The sequence below is a fragment of the Archocentrus centrarchus genome, chromosome 8 (genome assembly GCF_007364275.1).
Source record: "Archocentrus centrarchus isolate MPI-CPG fArcCen1 chromosome 8, fArcCen1, whole genome shotgun sequence".
In the NCBI taxonomy this organism is placed as follows: domain Eukaryota; kingdom Metazoa; phylum Chordata; class Actinopteri; order Cichliformes; family Cichlidae; genus Archocentrus; species Archocentrus centrarchus.
The window spans coordinates 833,908-849,345 of record NC_044353.1 but is presented as its reverse complement, the minus strand read 5'-3'; the positions used below and the strand labels follow the sequence as shown (position 1 = coordinate 849,345).

The 15,438-nt window shown below is 45.6% G+C and overlaps 1 protein-coding gene across 1 annotated transcript; it reads left to right on the top strand.

Annotated features, from left to right (window-relative positions):
* Positions 1-4,360: 4,360 nt before the first annotated feature.
* On the top strand, positions 4,361-10,413 carry psmd3 (proteasome 26S subunit, non-ATPase 3). Its single transcript, XM_030736780.1, has 12 exons — positions 4,361-4,652; positions 6,037-6,227; positions 6,726-6,866; positions 6,984-7,120; positions 7,229-7,419; positions 7,498-7,601; positions 7,703-7,817; positions 7,924-8,043; positions 8,139-8,242; positions 8,319-8,474; positions 9,363-9,413; positions 10,132-10,413. Exons 1-12 carry the CDS (start codon positions 4,484-4,486, stop codon positions 10,207-10,209), a joined length of 1,557 nt encoding a protein of 518 aa, XP_030592640.1. The 5' UTR covers positions 4,361-4,483; the 3' UTR covers positions 10,210-10,413.
* The last annotated feature ends 5,025 nt before the right edge of the window (positions 10,414-15,438 follow it).

Genomic DNA, 15,438 nt, shown 5'->3' with positions numbered 1-15,438 from the left:
CCTGGTGATGCTGTGTGTATGTTTCGGGTCTGACTGTAGGCTTTACTGCTACATTTATTTTATGCAAAAAAAAAAGGCAAATTAATTATTTAAAAATCATAAAATGTGATTTTATGGATTTTTATTTTAGATTCTGTCTCTCACAGTTGTACCTACGATAAAAATTACAGACCTCTCCATTCTTTGGAGGTGGGAAAACTTGCAAAATCAGCAGTGTATCAAATACTCACTTTTCCTACTGTATAACCAGCTCATGACTACCAGATCCATTTCAATGCCCTCAGGATACCTCCTGCCTTCTGATGGGTCACTCCTGTTCAAAGCTTACAGAACTAGGACCCCTTGAGAATCAGAATCAGAATCAGAATCAGAAGGTTTTTATTGCCATATGGGTGAACAGGTTCACAGCATTAGGAAATTGCTGCGGTACTTCGTGCTTACAGAAAAAAAACAAAAACAAATAAGTATAAAAACTATAAGACAATATACAAGTATACAAATTGCAAATATGCAGAGATATTAGAGCTTACAAAATATACAGTGCAGAGACTAATTAAAAGATAAAAGAATGTAGACTATATTCCACTAATATGTACATCAGTGCAATCAGACAGGTGCATAGACATAGGGTCATCAGCGTTTGTGGAGGGTGGTGGTAACAGTCTTAGGGTAATTGTTCATGAGTCCAACAGCAGAGGGGAAGAAACTGTTCTTATGGCGGGAGGTTCTGGTCCGTATGGACCGTAGCCTCCTGCCTGAGGGGAGAGGGTCAAAAAGTCTGTGCCCAGGGTGAGAGTGGTCGGCTGTGATCCGACCTGCACGCCCCAGTGTCCTGGAGGTGTACAGGTCCTGGAGAGATGGGAGGTTACAGCCAATCACCTTCTCAGCAGAGTGCACAACGCGCTGTAGTCTCTGTTTGTCCCTAGTGGTGGCTCCAGCGTACCACACAGTGATGGAGGAGGTGAGGATGGACTCAATGATGGCAGTATAGAACTGCACCATGGTCCTTGCTGGCAAGTTGAATTTCTTCAACTGCCGCAGGAAGTACATCCTCTGCTGGGCCTTTTTGATGACAGAGGTGATGGTGGGCTCCCACTTGAGGTCCTGGGTGATGGTAGTTCCCAGGAAGCGAAAAGAGTCCACTGTGGTGATGGGGGTGTCAGTCAGGATGATGGAGGGTAGAGGGGCTGTGTGCTTCCTAAAGTCCACTATAATCTCCACTGTCTTCTGGGCGTTCAGTACCAGGTTGTTGTGGCTGCACCAGGACACCAGACGTTTGACCTCCATCCTGTAGGCCGACTCGTCCCCGTCTGAGATGAGTCCGATGAGAGTCATGTCATCTGCAAACTTAATAAGCTTGACAGACTGGTGGTCAGAGGTGCAGCAGTTGGTATACAGGGAGAAGAGCAGAGGAGAGAGGACACAGCCCTGAGGAGTGCCAGTGCTGATGGTCCGGGAGTCCGAGACATTCTTCCCCAGCCTCACGTGCTGCTTCCTGTTCGTCAGGAAGTCAATGATCCACCTGCAGATGGGATCAGGCACGTTCGTCTGGGACAGCTTGTCTTGGAGGAGATCAGGGATGATGGTGTTGAAGGCAGAGCTGAAGTCCACAAACAGGATCCTGGCGTAGGTTCCCTGGGAGTCCAGATGCTGTAGGATGAAGTGCAGAGTCAGGTTGATGGCGTCGTCCACAGACCTGTGGGCTCTGTAGGCAAACTGCAGGGGGTCCAGAAGGGGGGCTGTGAGGGACTTGAGGTGGGACAGCACCAGACGCTCAAATGACTTCATGACCACAGAAGTCAGTGCCACAGGTCTGTAGTCATTTAGTCCAGTGATCCTTGGCTTCTTGGGGACAGGAACAATGGTAGCGGTTTTAAAGCAGACAGGCACGTGGCAAGCCTCCAGTGAGGAGTTGAAGATGTTCGTGAACAATGGGGCAAGCTCGTTAGCACAGTGTCTCAGTGTGGCAGGTGAGACACCATCTGGACCTGGAGCTTTGCGAGCTTTGACACTCCTGAACTGCTTTAGCACCTGGTCCTCCTGAATACAAAAGACTGTGGGGGTGGGGGATGAGGGGGACTCTGGGGTGGGAGTCCTTGATGATGTGGGCTTCTCTGAGGTGTGGGGAGTGGGGGAGGTGGGGGGTGAATATTTGTGTTGGCTGTATTGTAGTTGGGACTGGTGGAGGTGTGAAGGCTGCTGAACTGACCATCAAAACGACAATAGAATGTAATACAATATCCCCGTGACAGTAGAACAACCAGCATCTTTAAGGAACCTTAGGGGTTGTGTCTCTTCACAAAACCCCTAAGACCTTCTCAAGATGCTCCTCAGACCCGTGTGACTTCCTTAAAGAGATAGTTCACCACCAGATCAGATACACACAGCTTTTTCCTCCATCCCGGAGTGCTGTTTATTCATTTAGACTGATGTGATGTGAGTTTCTCAGAGACCTCTGCTTCCACACGAAGATAATCCAAATGATACTCCATTTTAAGTGACGCGGCAGTGCGGACAGTACCTTATCACAGCCAGTTGGGTTTATTTACATATGAGGGAAATCATGGTGGACAGGATGTTTCTGAGAGTCATTAGTGAATTTATGATGCTGTGCCAGTGACGTGTTTTGGTACCAGCTTCAGTCTTTTTGAGTAGAATTATGTAAAGTAAAGTAAAGTAAAATTTTATTTATATAGCACTTTTCTAGATAAAATCACAAAGTGCTTTACAGCAATTAAAAGAAAACAATAATACACAATAAAACACACACAAACCACTAGTTAAAAGCAAGCCTGTACAAATGAGTCTTGAGCTGTTCTTTAAATGATTCAACAGAGTCCACAGATCTCAGGTGTGATGGTAGTGCTTTCCACAATTTAGGAGCTGCAACCTTGAAAGCACAGTCTCCCTTAGTTTTTAGCTTAGAGCGAGGAACCACCAACAGATTTTGGTCAGAAGACCTCAGCAGTCTGTGCGTTATGTATGGGTGTAAGAGCTCACTAATGTATTCAGGCATTTGACCATGCAGAGCTCTGAAAGTCATCACCAAGATCTTAAACTGGGATCTGAACTTTATGGGAAGCCAGTGCAGAGATGACAAGATAGATGACATCTGGTTCTAGACGGGGCGCTGCTTTGGTGGAAAGTATCAAAGTGATTTGGAAAGCTCTGCCGTAGCACCTGGTTACTAAACATAATTAATAAAAAAAAATTCTCATATCTTGTTGTGCAGTTTTGTGCTGTTTTCTTTTCTCCTGAACTACACCAACCACCTGTCACTGCAGGAGAAAATAAATCTACCATGAAGAGAGGCTCACACTGAACATCGATGACGTCCCCATCACCTCAGCTGTGATGCTGCTGTATGTAGAACAGTGCAGATGGATAAAGGTAATGGAAACAGTCACATTTGACTTTGGGGTGAGCTCCCTTTAAGGAAACCCCAGGGGTCCATGGGAAGGTTAAACTGGTCATTGAAGAAGGTACTAGGAGTCCTCAGAAGTCCTCCTCAAGAGGTCGTCAAAGTGGTTCATGTGATTCTGTGGAGGAGCCACAGATACTGAAGAGGGTCCAGTTCACTGAGTGGATTTCACACTTGTAGGGAAGAGATTAATCACTGCAACTGTTTAATAAATGATTTATAACAAAGTAACACACTGTTAAAAAGCCCATCCTGCAGACCATGCATTAGCGGCATGGAGGGAGCATGATTCGCCCAGTGACCAATAGGAATACAGCCAGGGGCGAAGCTTCTGGGGGGGCTGGGGGGCCGGCTCTGATTTGTTCCGCTAGTGAATACAGCTATCAGTTAGTCACAGCTCGCAGCCCTGCCATAGCAGCGGAGAGCTTAGTTAGACGGACGGAGCAGCTGCACACAAGTTATCGGACTTTTGGACCACATTTCTACTGGTCAGCCTGAGTGTGTGCATATTGTGTGGCAATGGAAAATAAAGTTCTCACCTGATGTGACATCGTCTCATGTATCTGACTGGACTATATTACAAGGGGACAGCATTTTTACCACGTGGGTTAGTGTGTCCGCTATAACACACAGTGTTGTTGTTTGTTTCCAAAAGGTTTTTGGGCCTTTACAGAGCGATGGTGGGTCACCGTGCAGCTGTGATGTCACCAGAGGCAGAAAGTGTGTAAAACACTTCATTTTCCACCCCAGGCCGTCATTATCTGCTCTATGAAAAGATGGTTTATCTAATGTGACGCTTTTCGGGAGGCTACAGGTCATTATTCATTGATTTTATGCACCCGAGGTCACATCAGACCTGCTAAGAGGACTGGGGATCCATCGATCATCCATACGGTCTTGAGTTCCACCTACGATCGAGCCCTCTGTTCTCGATTATCGAGCCTGCGGTGCTGTTCCGCCATCGTCTCCTTCTGCCTGCTGTATCCCAGAATCCTCTGCGCTGCGGAATACTGTCCAGTCATTGTGGTTCCGCTCGGTTCGTCTACATCTACAAGAGAAAACATGAAGGAGACTACGGCCAAGCGGCGCGACAAGGCGGGAGGCCGGGACCGGGACTCGAAAGCAGAGAAGCCGAAGGAGCCGAAGGAGCCGGAGGACGTGGAGATGCCGGAGGAGGAGGCGGCTAACGTGGCCAAGCAGCCCAAAGAGCAGGACAGCCTCACCCTGGAGGGTAAACCTCGCTTTATTTCACACCGTTACCCCCCAGCGCAGGTCCGGGACTGGGGCCGGGTTACTGCCGGCCCGGCGCACCGAGAACAACAGCAGCTCGGCAATTAGCCTGTTAGCATGAGCGGCTAACGGACAGATAGAGTTAGTTAGCTTAAAACCGACTGATACCCGCTCAGTAGGCCCCCTAGACCAGGTTCAGACCCCATAGACCAGGTGCAGTCCCCCCAGATCAGCTCAGCAGCCCCCATAGACCGGATAAACAGTCAGGCCGGTGCTCGGTGTGGTCCCAGGACGTGATTGTTGCTGTTTCTGTGTTTAGCAGATGTGCTTATGACTCAGCGTTATACCTGCTCAGGGTTATGATCATGAGTCCTTTCGGTCGCTTCAAACATCTTCATAGAGCTGTGATGTTTGATTTGCTGCAGCTTCTGTCGGCCTCAGTGAGGGGTTACCTGGAGAAATGAAGGCTGGAGCCACCTGCGTAATTTACTGCTATTTAAATAGCAGAAATCACCTTTTGGCACCGGTGCTGTTTACAGCTCAGAGACTGTTCATGCTTCATGTTCTCAGGATGGGTTTAATTTCTACCCCCTCCACCGTAACCCCTGCTGTGCTGTCACACCTGCACCAGGTGAGACAGTCCTGAACAGGTAGGAGAAAAAGAAGGAATGAGATTGAAACCTGTTTCAGTTTCATTTCTGGAGCCTGAAGTGACCTCACACCAGCAGCCTCAAAGTTACAGCCTCATAGTTCATGGATGTTTGTGATGGAGGGAAAAGGAGTTTCATCTGTGAGTGCAGCAGCATTTATTCATGCAAACACAACGGGACGTTTCCATCCTTCTCACACGTCCTGATTCAGACTGTGAACCTGCTCAAACCAGCTGCCAGCAGCAGCTTCATAATGTAACCGTGACTCAGCATCAGTCAGATTTAAGCACAGGAGTCGGCTCAGTGGAAGTACCTGCTGAACAGCTGAAGCCTGGAGCTCTGCAGCTCAGCGCTGTCACTGCATTGTAATCGGAGGCTGACGCGCCGCTCTCACGGGTTCGGGTTTGTCTCGTTCTTTGTGCTCTAGGGACTATAAATGTGTGCTGTGGTCACACTGTAACATCTACACCAGATCCAGAGAGGTGGGGTAAGGTTTGCATTAAAAACGTGAGCAGCACGCTGATCTGAGGTCTGTGGGTCCTCTGGAATGTGTTTGTTTTCAGCTGCGTCCTTTCACTGATGTTATGATGTAAACATGTACTGAGCATTCATGGTCACCATAATCATGAGCTCAGAAATGGGCAAACATGCATCATGGAATTAATTCCTGTCAGCACAGTGCCTGACTCTCCTTCCTCCTCCTCTCTCCCCTCTCCTTCCTCCTCCTCCTCTCAGACATTAAGGAGCACGTGAAGCAGATCGAGAAGGCCGTGTCGGGGAAGGAGCCTCGCTTTGTCCTCCGCGCTCTGCGGGCGCTGCCGTCCACCAGCCGCCGCCTCAACACCAACGTGCTCCACAAAGCCATCTGTGGCTTCTTCACTAACAACGCCGCCACCCGAGACTTCCTGCTGGGCTTCCTGGAGGAGGTGACATCACTGATCACTCTGTATCCCTAAATGTTTTCACTGTTGTTTCTGTCTTTTTAACGGCAGCGCCTCCAGAAGGGGGGCAGCATGGCCACAGTTCACCTATCTCCCCATGTTTGTTTGTTTGTCTTCTTGGATGGGTCTTCTGTTAACTGTAATTTCCCCATTGTGGGATCAATAAAGTATCATAAAGTATCCTCATAAGTAGTATTGATGAGCCAAACTGGCTCCAGTTATCAGTTTAGCGTGAGCAGAGATGAGCTGTAGCTTTCTATAAATGACAAACAGGAAGTGACTCCTGACCTCTGAGAAGCTGCTGTTGGATTTTATGAGCCAGCTCAATCAATAAGTTGATTATTGGAAATAACCTCATTGTATCTGAGTTTCAGCTTCAGCAGATAGATCAGTTCAATACTGTGATTATTTCTGATAAATGAGGTGATGGTCAGGTTCCCGATCGGATGGTCGGTATTGATCGGTGCCGTGTTTGTGTCTCAGCCGATGGAGATGGCCGACGGAGACGTCCAGTTCCGTCCTCGGACGGGGAAGGCGGCGTCGGCTCCTCTGCTGCCCGAGGTGGAGGCGTACCTGCAGCTGCTCCTGGTGGTTCACCTGACCAACAACAAGAGATACACCGAGGTCTGATAACACCTGTCTGCCTGCCTACCTGTGCCCACCTGTCTGCTTCTTCTTAGTCAGATGTTCAGCAGGAGGAAAAGGTCTGATGATGATGATCTTGTTGTGTTTGTGTTTCAGGCTCAGAAAGTGTCGGACGACCTGCTGCAGAAGATCGTGTCGAAGAACCGCCGCGCTCTCGACCTGGTCGCTGCTAAGTGTTATTATTACCACGCCAGAGTGTACGAGTTCCTGAACCAGCTCGACACCATCCGCAGGTACACACGCACCCACCTTTTCCCTCTCCTGATGACATCACACCTGCAGACAGGTGGTCACGTGACTATTGTGCCCCCCCCCCCCCCCCCCCCCCCCCCCCCCCCCAGCTTCCTGCACACCCGCCTGCGGAAGGCGACCCTGCGTCACGATGCCGATGGTCAGGCGGTGCTGCTGAACCTGCTGCTGAGGAACTACCTGCACTTCAACCTGTACGACCAGGCCGAGAAGCTCGTGTCCAAGTCCGTGTTTCCCGAGCTCGCCAACAATAACGAGTGGGCCCGATACCTCTACTACACAGGTGAGCTCACAGCTGCACCGCACCGCCGAGTCCTCGCTGTAACGGTGTGCTCACCTGCTGTCATGTGACCTCCTGCAGGTCGTATTAAGGCGATCCAGCTGGAATACTCGGAGGCTCGCAGGACTCTGACCAACGCTCTGAGGAAAGCTCCACAGCACACAGCAGTGGGCTTCAAACAGACGGTACACACACACACACACACACACACACACACACACACACACACACTGCCTGCGTGCTAATGATCAGCTGATCACTGAAGCATTGATCGGGTCTCGTTCAGGTCCACAAGCTGCTGATCGTTGTGGAGCTGCTGCTGGGAGAGATTCCTGACAGGCTGCAGTTCAGACAGCCGTCACTCAAACGGTCTCTGATGCCCTACTTCCTGCTCACACAGGGTCAGTGTGAACACACACACACACACACATTTTCTGTCTTTTTTATTCTGTTTATTTAAAAAATTGTCACGTGTGCGTGTGTGTGTGTGTGTGTGTGTGCGCGCAGCGGTGAGGACAGGTAACCTGGCCAAGTTTAACCAGGTGTTGGAGCAGTTTGGGGAGAAGTTCCAGGCTGATGGGACGTACACGCTCATCATCCGCCTGAGACACAACGTCATCAAGACCGGTGAGCCAATCACACGCTGCCGTCAGAGATGGTGATTGTAATCATTCCCGTTCAGCCTGTGTTACTGATCAGTGTGTGTGTGTGTGTGTGTTCAGGCGTGCGGATGATCAGCCTGTCCTACTCTCGTATCTCCCTCGCCGACATCGCTCAGAAGCTGCAGCTCGACAGTCCCGAGGACGCCGAGTTCATCGTCGCTAAGGTAAACAAACCCACTCAGTGCCACCATTTAACGCTAACCCCGCGACCTCCGTGTGACCTCCGTGTGTGTTCCACAGGCGATCCGTGACGGCGTGATCGAGGCCAGCATCAACCACGAGAAAGGCTTCGTCCAGTCCAAAGAGACCATGGACATCTACGGGACCCGAGAGCCTCAGCTGGCGTTCCACCAGAGGATCTCGTTCTGCCTCGACATCCACAACATGTCCGTCAAGGTGAGAGCGCACCTGAGCGCCATGCTGCAGCAAAACATCTCACCTATCAGTTTGAATGTATGCACACCTGGGACTCACAGTTAGAACCACACAAAGAGCTGATATGATAGAAGCTCCGCCCACAGATGGCTCTCTGTCGTCATAGCGCTGCGAGCTCTGATCAGGTGTGTTTGTGGAGCGCAGGTCCAGAGGAAACGATGACCTCCGTTGTCGCGCCCACACATTAAAAATAGATTTATTATAAGTAAACGGATCTTTTCTGTGTTGCTTCCATGTGTAAATATGAGTGATGTCATCCTCTGCCAGAACAGACTGAGTCAGACTCTCTGCAGGGTCACGACCCCTAAAACTGATTCGAATCCATTGTTCTCTGTCTGAAAACAGGCTGTGATCGCTTGTGTCCTGGTGATTGATGATGATGATGATGATGATGATACCGCTGACATTTAAAAAAGTTCTCTTCATCTTCACCGCTGTGCTGTTCCCATCATGCTTCAGGGTTTTCTGTCGTCTTACTGGAACTATGAATGTCTGCAGGACTTCAGGGTCTCTGTGTTTTACCTCCTGTGATTGTGGAGATGTTCTCCATCAGCTGCTCCATCAGCTGTTAATTTGACTTCCTGTTTCAGAGCAGCTTCAGTTAGAGGTTAAAAACTGCAGCGAGGGCTGAATGGAGAAGCACTTCTCTCATAAATCAAACCTTTTTCTTTAAAAGCAGCAGTTTGTATATCTGCTCCTAAAAATAAAGCAGATTTAAGATGGGAGGGGCTCGAGGATCCGGACCTGTTGTATAATATTCTGATTAAGACGAGTGTCAGCTGGTAAAAAACCGGATTAGAGAGAGAAGCAGACGCTAACCCCCCCACCCGTCTGTCTGTCCTCCTGCAGGCCATGAGGTTCCCCCCCAAAGCTTACAACAAGGACCTGGAGTCTGCAGAGGTAACACACGCACACACACACACACACACACACACACACACACACACACACACACGCAGTGTACATGATGTTAAGGTTAATGAAAAGTGACCACAGGGTGGCAGCGTTTCATTGTAGTTTAAAGAGGAAACGGCAGGTCAGAAGAAACTCACTTTGATTTGCTTTCAGTCTCTTTGAGTCTGTATTATTATTATTATTATTATTATTATTATTATTATTATTATTATAATAAACATCCATCCATTCTCTTCCACTTATACTGTTTGGGGGGGGGGGGCTGGAGCCTATCCCAGCTGCCATAGGGTGAGAGGCAGGATACACCTGTACAGGTCGCCAACCTGTTGCAGGGCCAACACAGAGAGACAACCATTCACACTCACACCTGTGGGTAATTTAGAGTGACCAGCTAAGCTAACTCCACTAACTGCATGCCTTTGGACTGTGGGAGGAAATCCACAGACACAGGAGAACATGTAAACTCCACACAGAGAGGTCAGATAGTGGATTCGAACCCAAGACCTTCTAGCTGTGACGTAGCAGTGCTGACCACTGTGCTACCCTAATAATAATTATAATAAATCTAAATCCTGATCGATCTTTGATTAGAAGCCAACCTGAGTGAGTCTGATCAACCAAGATGAGCAACTTCCTGTCCCCTGCATTGAACCTGTGTGTGTGTGTGTGTGTGTGTGTGTGTGTGCGTGTGTGTTGCATTCAGGAGCGTCGGGAGCGCGAGCAGCAGGATCTGGAGTTTGCTAAAGAAATGGCCGAAGATGATGACGACAGCTTCCCATGAGCCTCTCTGTTCACTTCCTCTGTAGACAGGAAGTAGTTGTTTGTGTGTGTGTGTGTGTGTGTGTGTGTGTGCGTGCGTGCGCGTGTGCGTGCTGATGCTAGCAGATCAGTTATTACCCAGAATCCCCCTCTGCTTTTGTTTTCTCCAGTGGCAGTGCTGCTGCTGCTGTTTGTTCCTCTGATAAATAAACTGTTTTTGTTTACACTCCTGTGTGTCAGTGACTGAGACTGCAGCACCCCCCGGGGGCGGAGCTGACCTCGGGTCAGTTTGTTACTCAATAAAACCAGTTTTTGCTGCAGTTCATGACAGTTCAGTTTAAAAATGGAATAGCAGCCTCACTTTATTCATTTCAATGGAGAATTTCATCATTTCTGCCATTACTGGAAAATCTACTTTAATGTTTAATGTCGAGTTGCATTAAGCGTGGCAAAATACCAAATGTATCTGGAGGAAATATGTGTTAAACTGTTATGTAATCAATGTTCTAGCTAGTGGCTGATAGCCAGGCGCTGCACCGGGCTGAGATGCCCTGGAGTCGGGCTGAGGATTTCACCGCTTCACCTTCGGACCTCTGCTGTCACTGCATTTAGCAAACAGGAGCCCGCCCCAGTTAGATCACTGCTTTTATGACTGCTTGTTCACTCAAATTTGCAATCTACCACAGAGCATGGAAAGTTCACAATGTGCACGTTTGATCTCCCTACGGTCGTGCGCGCGCTTGATTTCGTGGGCTACAGAACTCAAAAATGACAACCTGCATGAACGTGTGTGGCTGTGCGCGCGCGTTTTGCTTGCTGTGCAGAGAATGTCAGCTGTTATTTTTTCTTTACGTCAGCTGTAGCCACCAGAACGATCACTATAACCACAGAGTACTAGCGGGGGCTAGCGATCGTTTGGTTAATATTTTTTATGCTTTAACCTCGATTAGTGATTAAAAATAGACCTGCAGTAGAAACGTAATTTGGAGGATGCTTGTGAATAAAAAGCATTACAGCGTTAAGCTCATGCAGCCACCAGTTTTTCAGCAAAAAACACAACAGCAGCTGTTTTATGTGCAGTCTGTCTGCACACGCGCAGCAAGCACAAAGAGGCGGAGCAGTTACTGAGAGGGTGCGCTCGGGTGGAGCAAAAGATGTCCAAAGCAGCAGCTCTTGTTCCTGTAACCACCTTAAAACCTTTACTGGGAAACAGCTGGAGGTCCTTCATGAACCACCTGATCAGCAGCATGAACAACAGAGAACTTTGTAGCTGCTCCATTCATCCTGTTTGTTTCACAGAGAAAAACTGCAGTGGTTGACTCAAATTACATATTGTCACATAAAATTTTACTATTAAGATTTGCAGCAGCTTAAACTAATTATTAAAGGACTTATTTTGCATTACAAACATGTACAGGGAGGTGATTAGTGTGACTGTCAGAGTTTGAAAGGTCACATGACATAATGAAATCTATGTTAAAATTGACATATCTCACTTTGCAGGTCCTCTGCTAGATCCTCACATCATGGCCAGCAGGGAGAACCTGAAAGACACACATCCACAACCAGGGATATACAAGCTGCTGCAATTGACTTAAGTGGGGATGAGGAGCTTATCCTCTCAATGAGACAGAGGCTTGATCATTTCTATCATGACATCTACAGTACATGGATGTCTTCTTAAGTTGTAAACCCTGAGGAATTTAGTTTAATGTTGAAATGAATTTGATATGCCTTTTGTAAATACATTTTCTCTGACAATGCAAAATGGACCTAAATTGTGAACTGTGATAATTATGTGATCACACATTTTTTTTCACCATCATTGCTCCATGTAGTGTTTAATATAATTATTAAATGTTTGCAAGAAACTGCCACAAACCTTGTTTCTTTGTTCCATAAGTGAAGCTTTAATTTGAGCATTTCTTCTCCATGTGCTCCATTGCCAGATGTGTAAAATGTACAAAAATATGCAATTTAAATGTAAAAGATGTACATATGCATATCACTCAAGACAGCTATTTACAAAAGATTTTACAGAATTCTTCACATCATTCATTAATAGCTATTTAAAAAAGCACAGGATAGATATATAGAGATTTCATTTCTAACAGCTGCTTGCAGTAATGAATGTTCATCCAGTGTGAGTTTAAAGGTCAGGGAGGCTCTGAACTGCTTTGTCTCCTTTTAGACGCTGTCACACACTGTCCTCCTCACTTTACCCCCATCATTCCAGCAAAATCTAGATGCACCGCTGCTTGTCTAATCCAGGTTCTCCACTGGCTGATGTTTTTAGATCCTCTGGGGCAAAGTGCTGACTGCATACGTGGGTACTTCCACAAAGGATTTTAAAACTCGGCCCCTGATCGCTCTCCCCCAACAGACATATTTCTGCATCCACTGGAAAATCATGGGAACTCAAATACAGAGTTTTTTGTTTATTATTGGAACAGCAGCGCACACTGCAATGTCTTGATGACTGTGCCATGCTTGTTAGGTGGGCTGCTGCTGAGAAAGATGGACACAAGAAGGAAGCAAAAAGAAAACTGAATCACATAACATGGAAATGGGTTGGCATATAGCTTTTAAGTCAGTATTTAAAACACTATTCTGAACAACAGTGTTGGAAGATGTCAGATATTTTACATTAATATAGAAAGTAAACCTTTTAACGTTGCAGCACTGTATATTTTAGCTATTAAAATTATAGAGCTATTTTTCAAAGTCAAAGTCAACTTTATTGTCAAATCTGCAATATGTACAGGACATACACAGGATCGAAATTCCATTACTCTCAGACCCATGGTGCAACAATAAACAGTAAACACTTAACTAACCAATAATATTAGCATAATAAATAAAAAAGAAAAATACGGTACCATCCTAATTGTAAAATATAAACTACAGCAGTATAAATATATAAATATAAAAGTATATATGTATATACACCCATGTGTAGCGGTCCTGGCATTGATATCTAGATAAGTGGCATATGCAATGAATAAAGTAGATGTACACAGTATATATATATATATATATATATATATATATATATATATATATATATATATATATATATATATAGAGAGAGAGAGAGAGAGAGAGAGACCCTGATATTGACAGTAAAGTGACATGTGCTGTGCATTAAGGCCGATGCTATTATAAACGGTATTGTAGTATAGACTGTAGTGTAAGTGTAACAGTAGTGCAATTATAAACAGTAGTGTAATTGAATGAGCACATAAACTTGAGTATTTGGGGGGAGTCTGCTAAATGCAGTGACAGCAGAGCACCAAAAGTGAGTCAGCCCGACTCCAGGGCATCTCAGCCCGGTGCAGCGCCTGGCTATCAGCCACTAGCTAGAACATTGATTACATAACAGTTTAACACATATTTCCTCCAGATACATTTGGTATTTTGCCACGCTTAATGCAACTCGACAAAGGTGCGCTAGTTAACGGATTCAACATAAAGACAGGCGAACATTACACAAGCCTAGTTTATGCACTTTACCTGATGCTAGCATGCTATCCTATGCCGCGGCACACAAGATAATATCCACTGTCCTCATAAGTTGTGTAAGACTTTCTTCTTTGTAAAGAGGATGGACACTTTAGTAGCTGTTAAACAGTGTAAATTTGTGAGGATTACTTACCATTCAGTTTCTGTGTTACCTCCTTTCTTTTCTAGTGTTGATGTCCTGTAACTGAAACAAAGCAAGCCCTGCAGTTCTCGGCAGGTGGGAGGGATCAGAGTCTGCCGCTTTAGTCAGCGCTAACCAATAGGGACACGTGTTACATCGTTCATCTTTAGGCCCCGCCCCTGGATGTTCACATTCAAAAAACACTCACCTCAAACAAAAACAGGAAGCGTCAAAACCAAAAGTTAGAGAATCGTAACCAAAGATTTCTGACATGTGCAAATAAAAATTTAAGTTTTGCAAATAAATTTTTTTTTCCTGAGAAAAAAATGAGTCATTTAAACAAAAAAAATAGTTTTACAAAAAAAATATTTCATTACAATTCTGAAAGTTTTGACCACAATTTTTTTTTTTGATTGAGATTAGTTTTTTTTGTTTGAATAATATTAAGACAAATTTAATCCCATAAATGTGTAGCAGCATTCTGATTGGCTCATAAGACTTTAAACTGATTGGTGGATTTATCTTCTGCATGCAAGCTGTTCAAAGTTGAGCTGTTTTTTGTTCTTTCATAACTTCAGCACCGTTTATGCTACAGAAACCGTTCTGGTATCAAAATGCTCAGCTTCTTCTGCAGATTTATGCTATTACTTTATGCCATTACGTTTAACAGCTGTTAAGCTGTTTAACAGCTGGTCAGCATTATTAACAGCTGTTCAGCATTATTAACACCTGTTCAGCTGTTTAACAGCTGTTCAGCATTATTAACACCTGTTCAGCATTATTAACACCTGTTCAGCAGTTTAACAGCTGTTCAGCATGTTTAACAGCTGTTCAGCATTTTTAACAGCTGTTCAGCAGTTTAACAGCTGTTCAGCATTATTAACAGCTGTTCAGCATTATTAACAGCTGTTCAGCAGTTTAACAGCTGTTCAGCTTTTTAACAGCTGTTCAACAGTTTTAACACCTGTTCAGCAGTTTAACAGCTGTTCAGCATTATTAACAGCTGTTCAGCATTTTTAACAGCTGTTCAGTTTTTTTAACAGCTGTTCAGCTTTTTAACACCTGTTCAGCAGTTTAGCAGCTGTTCAGCATTTTTAACAACTGTTCAACATTTTTAACAGCTGTTCAGCTTTTTAACAGCTGTTCAGCATTTTTAACAGCTGTTCAGCAGTTCAACAGTTCAGCGATTCAACAGTTCAGCTATTCAGCAGTTCAGCAGATCAGCAGTTCAGGTATTCAGCAGTTCAGCAATTCAGCAGTTCATTGAAGCTCTTCAGGAAATGCTTTTTCTAGTTGAATTTTGGAGTTCATATTTTTCTTTGTTTCTCCCTGTTGATGTTCATGTGTGTCCTTAATATTACCGTATTTTTCGGACTATAAGTCGCACCAGCCAAAAAATGCATAATAAGGAAGAAAAAAAACATATATAAGTTGCATTTTTTGGGGAAATTTATTTGATAAAATCCGAGACCAAGAGCAGACATTTCATCTTGAAAGGCAATTTAAAATAATAATGGATTAAAGAACAGGCCGAACAGGGTTAATCCTACGGGATGTTAACGTAACACATTCAGCTATATAACGTATTGTGCGAAATTCTCCCGCGCT

Bases quoted from the DNA above. Each gene is read 5' to 3' on its own strand.
- psmd3 (XM_030736780.1), top strand. From the start codon at position 4,484: ATGAAGGAGACTACGGCCAAGCGGCGCGACAAGGCGGGAGGCCGGGAC. The intron at 7,602-7,702 runs GTACACACACAC...GGTCTCGTTCAG, and splicing joins CAGTGGGCTTCAAACAGACG to GTCCACAAGCTGCTGATCGT. The intron at 7,818-7,923 runs GTCAGTGTGAAC...GTGTGCGCGCAG, and splicing joins CTACTTCCTGCTCACACAGG to CGGTGAGGACAGGTAACCTG.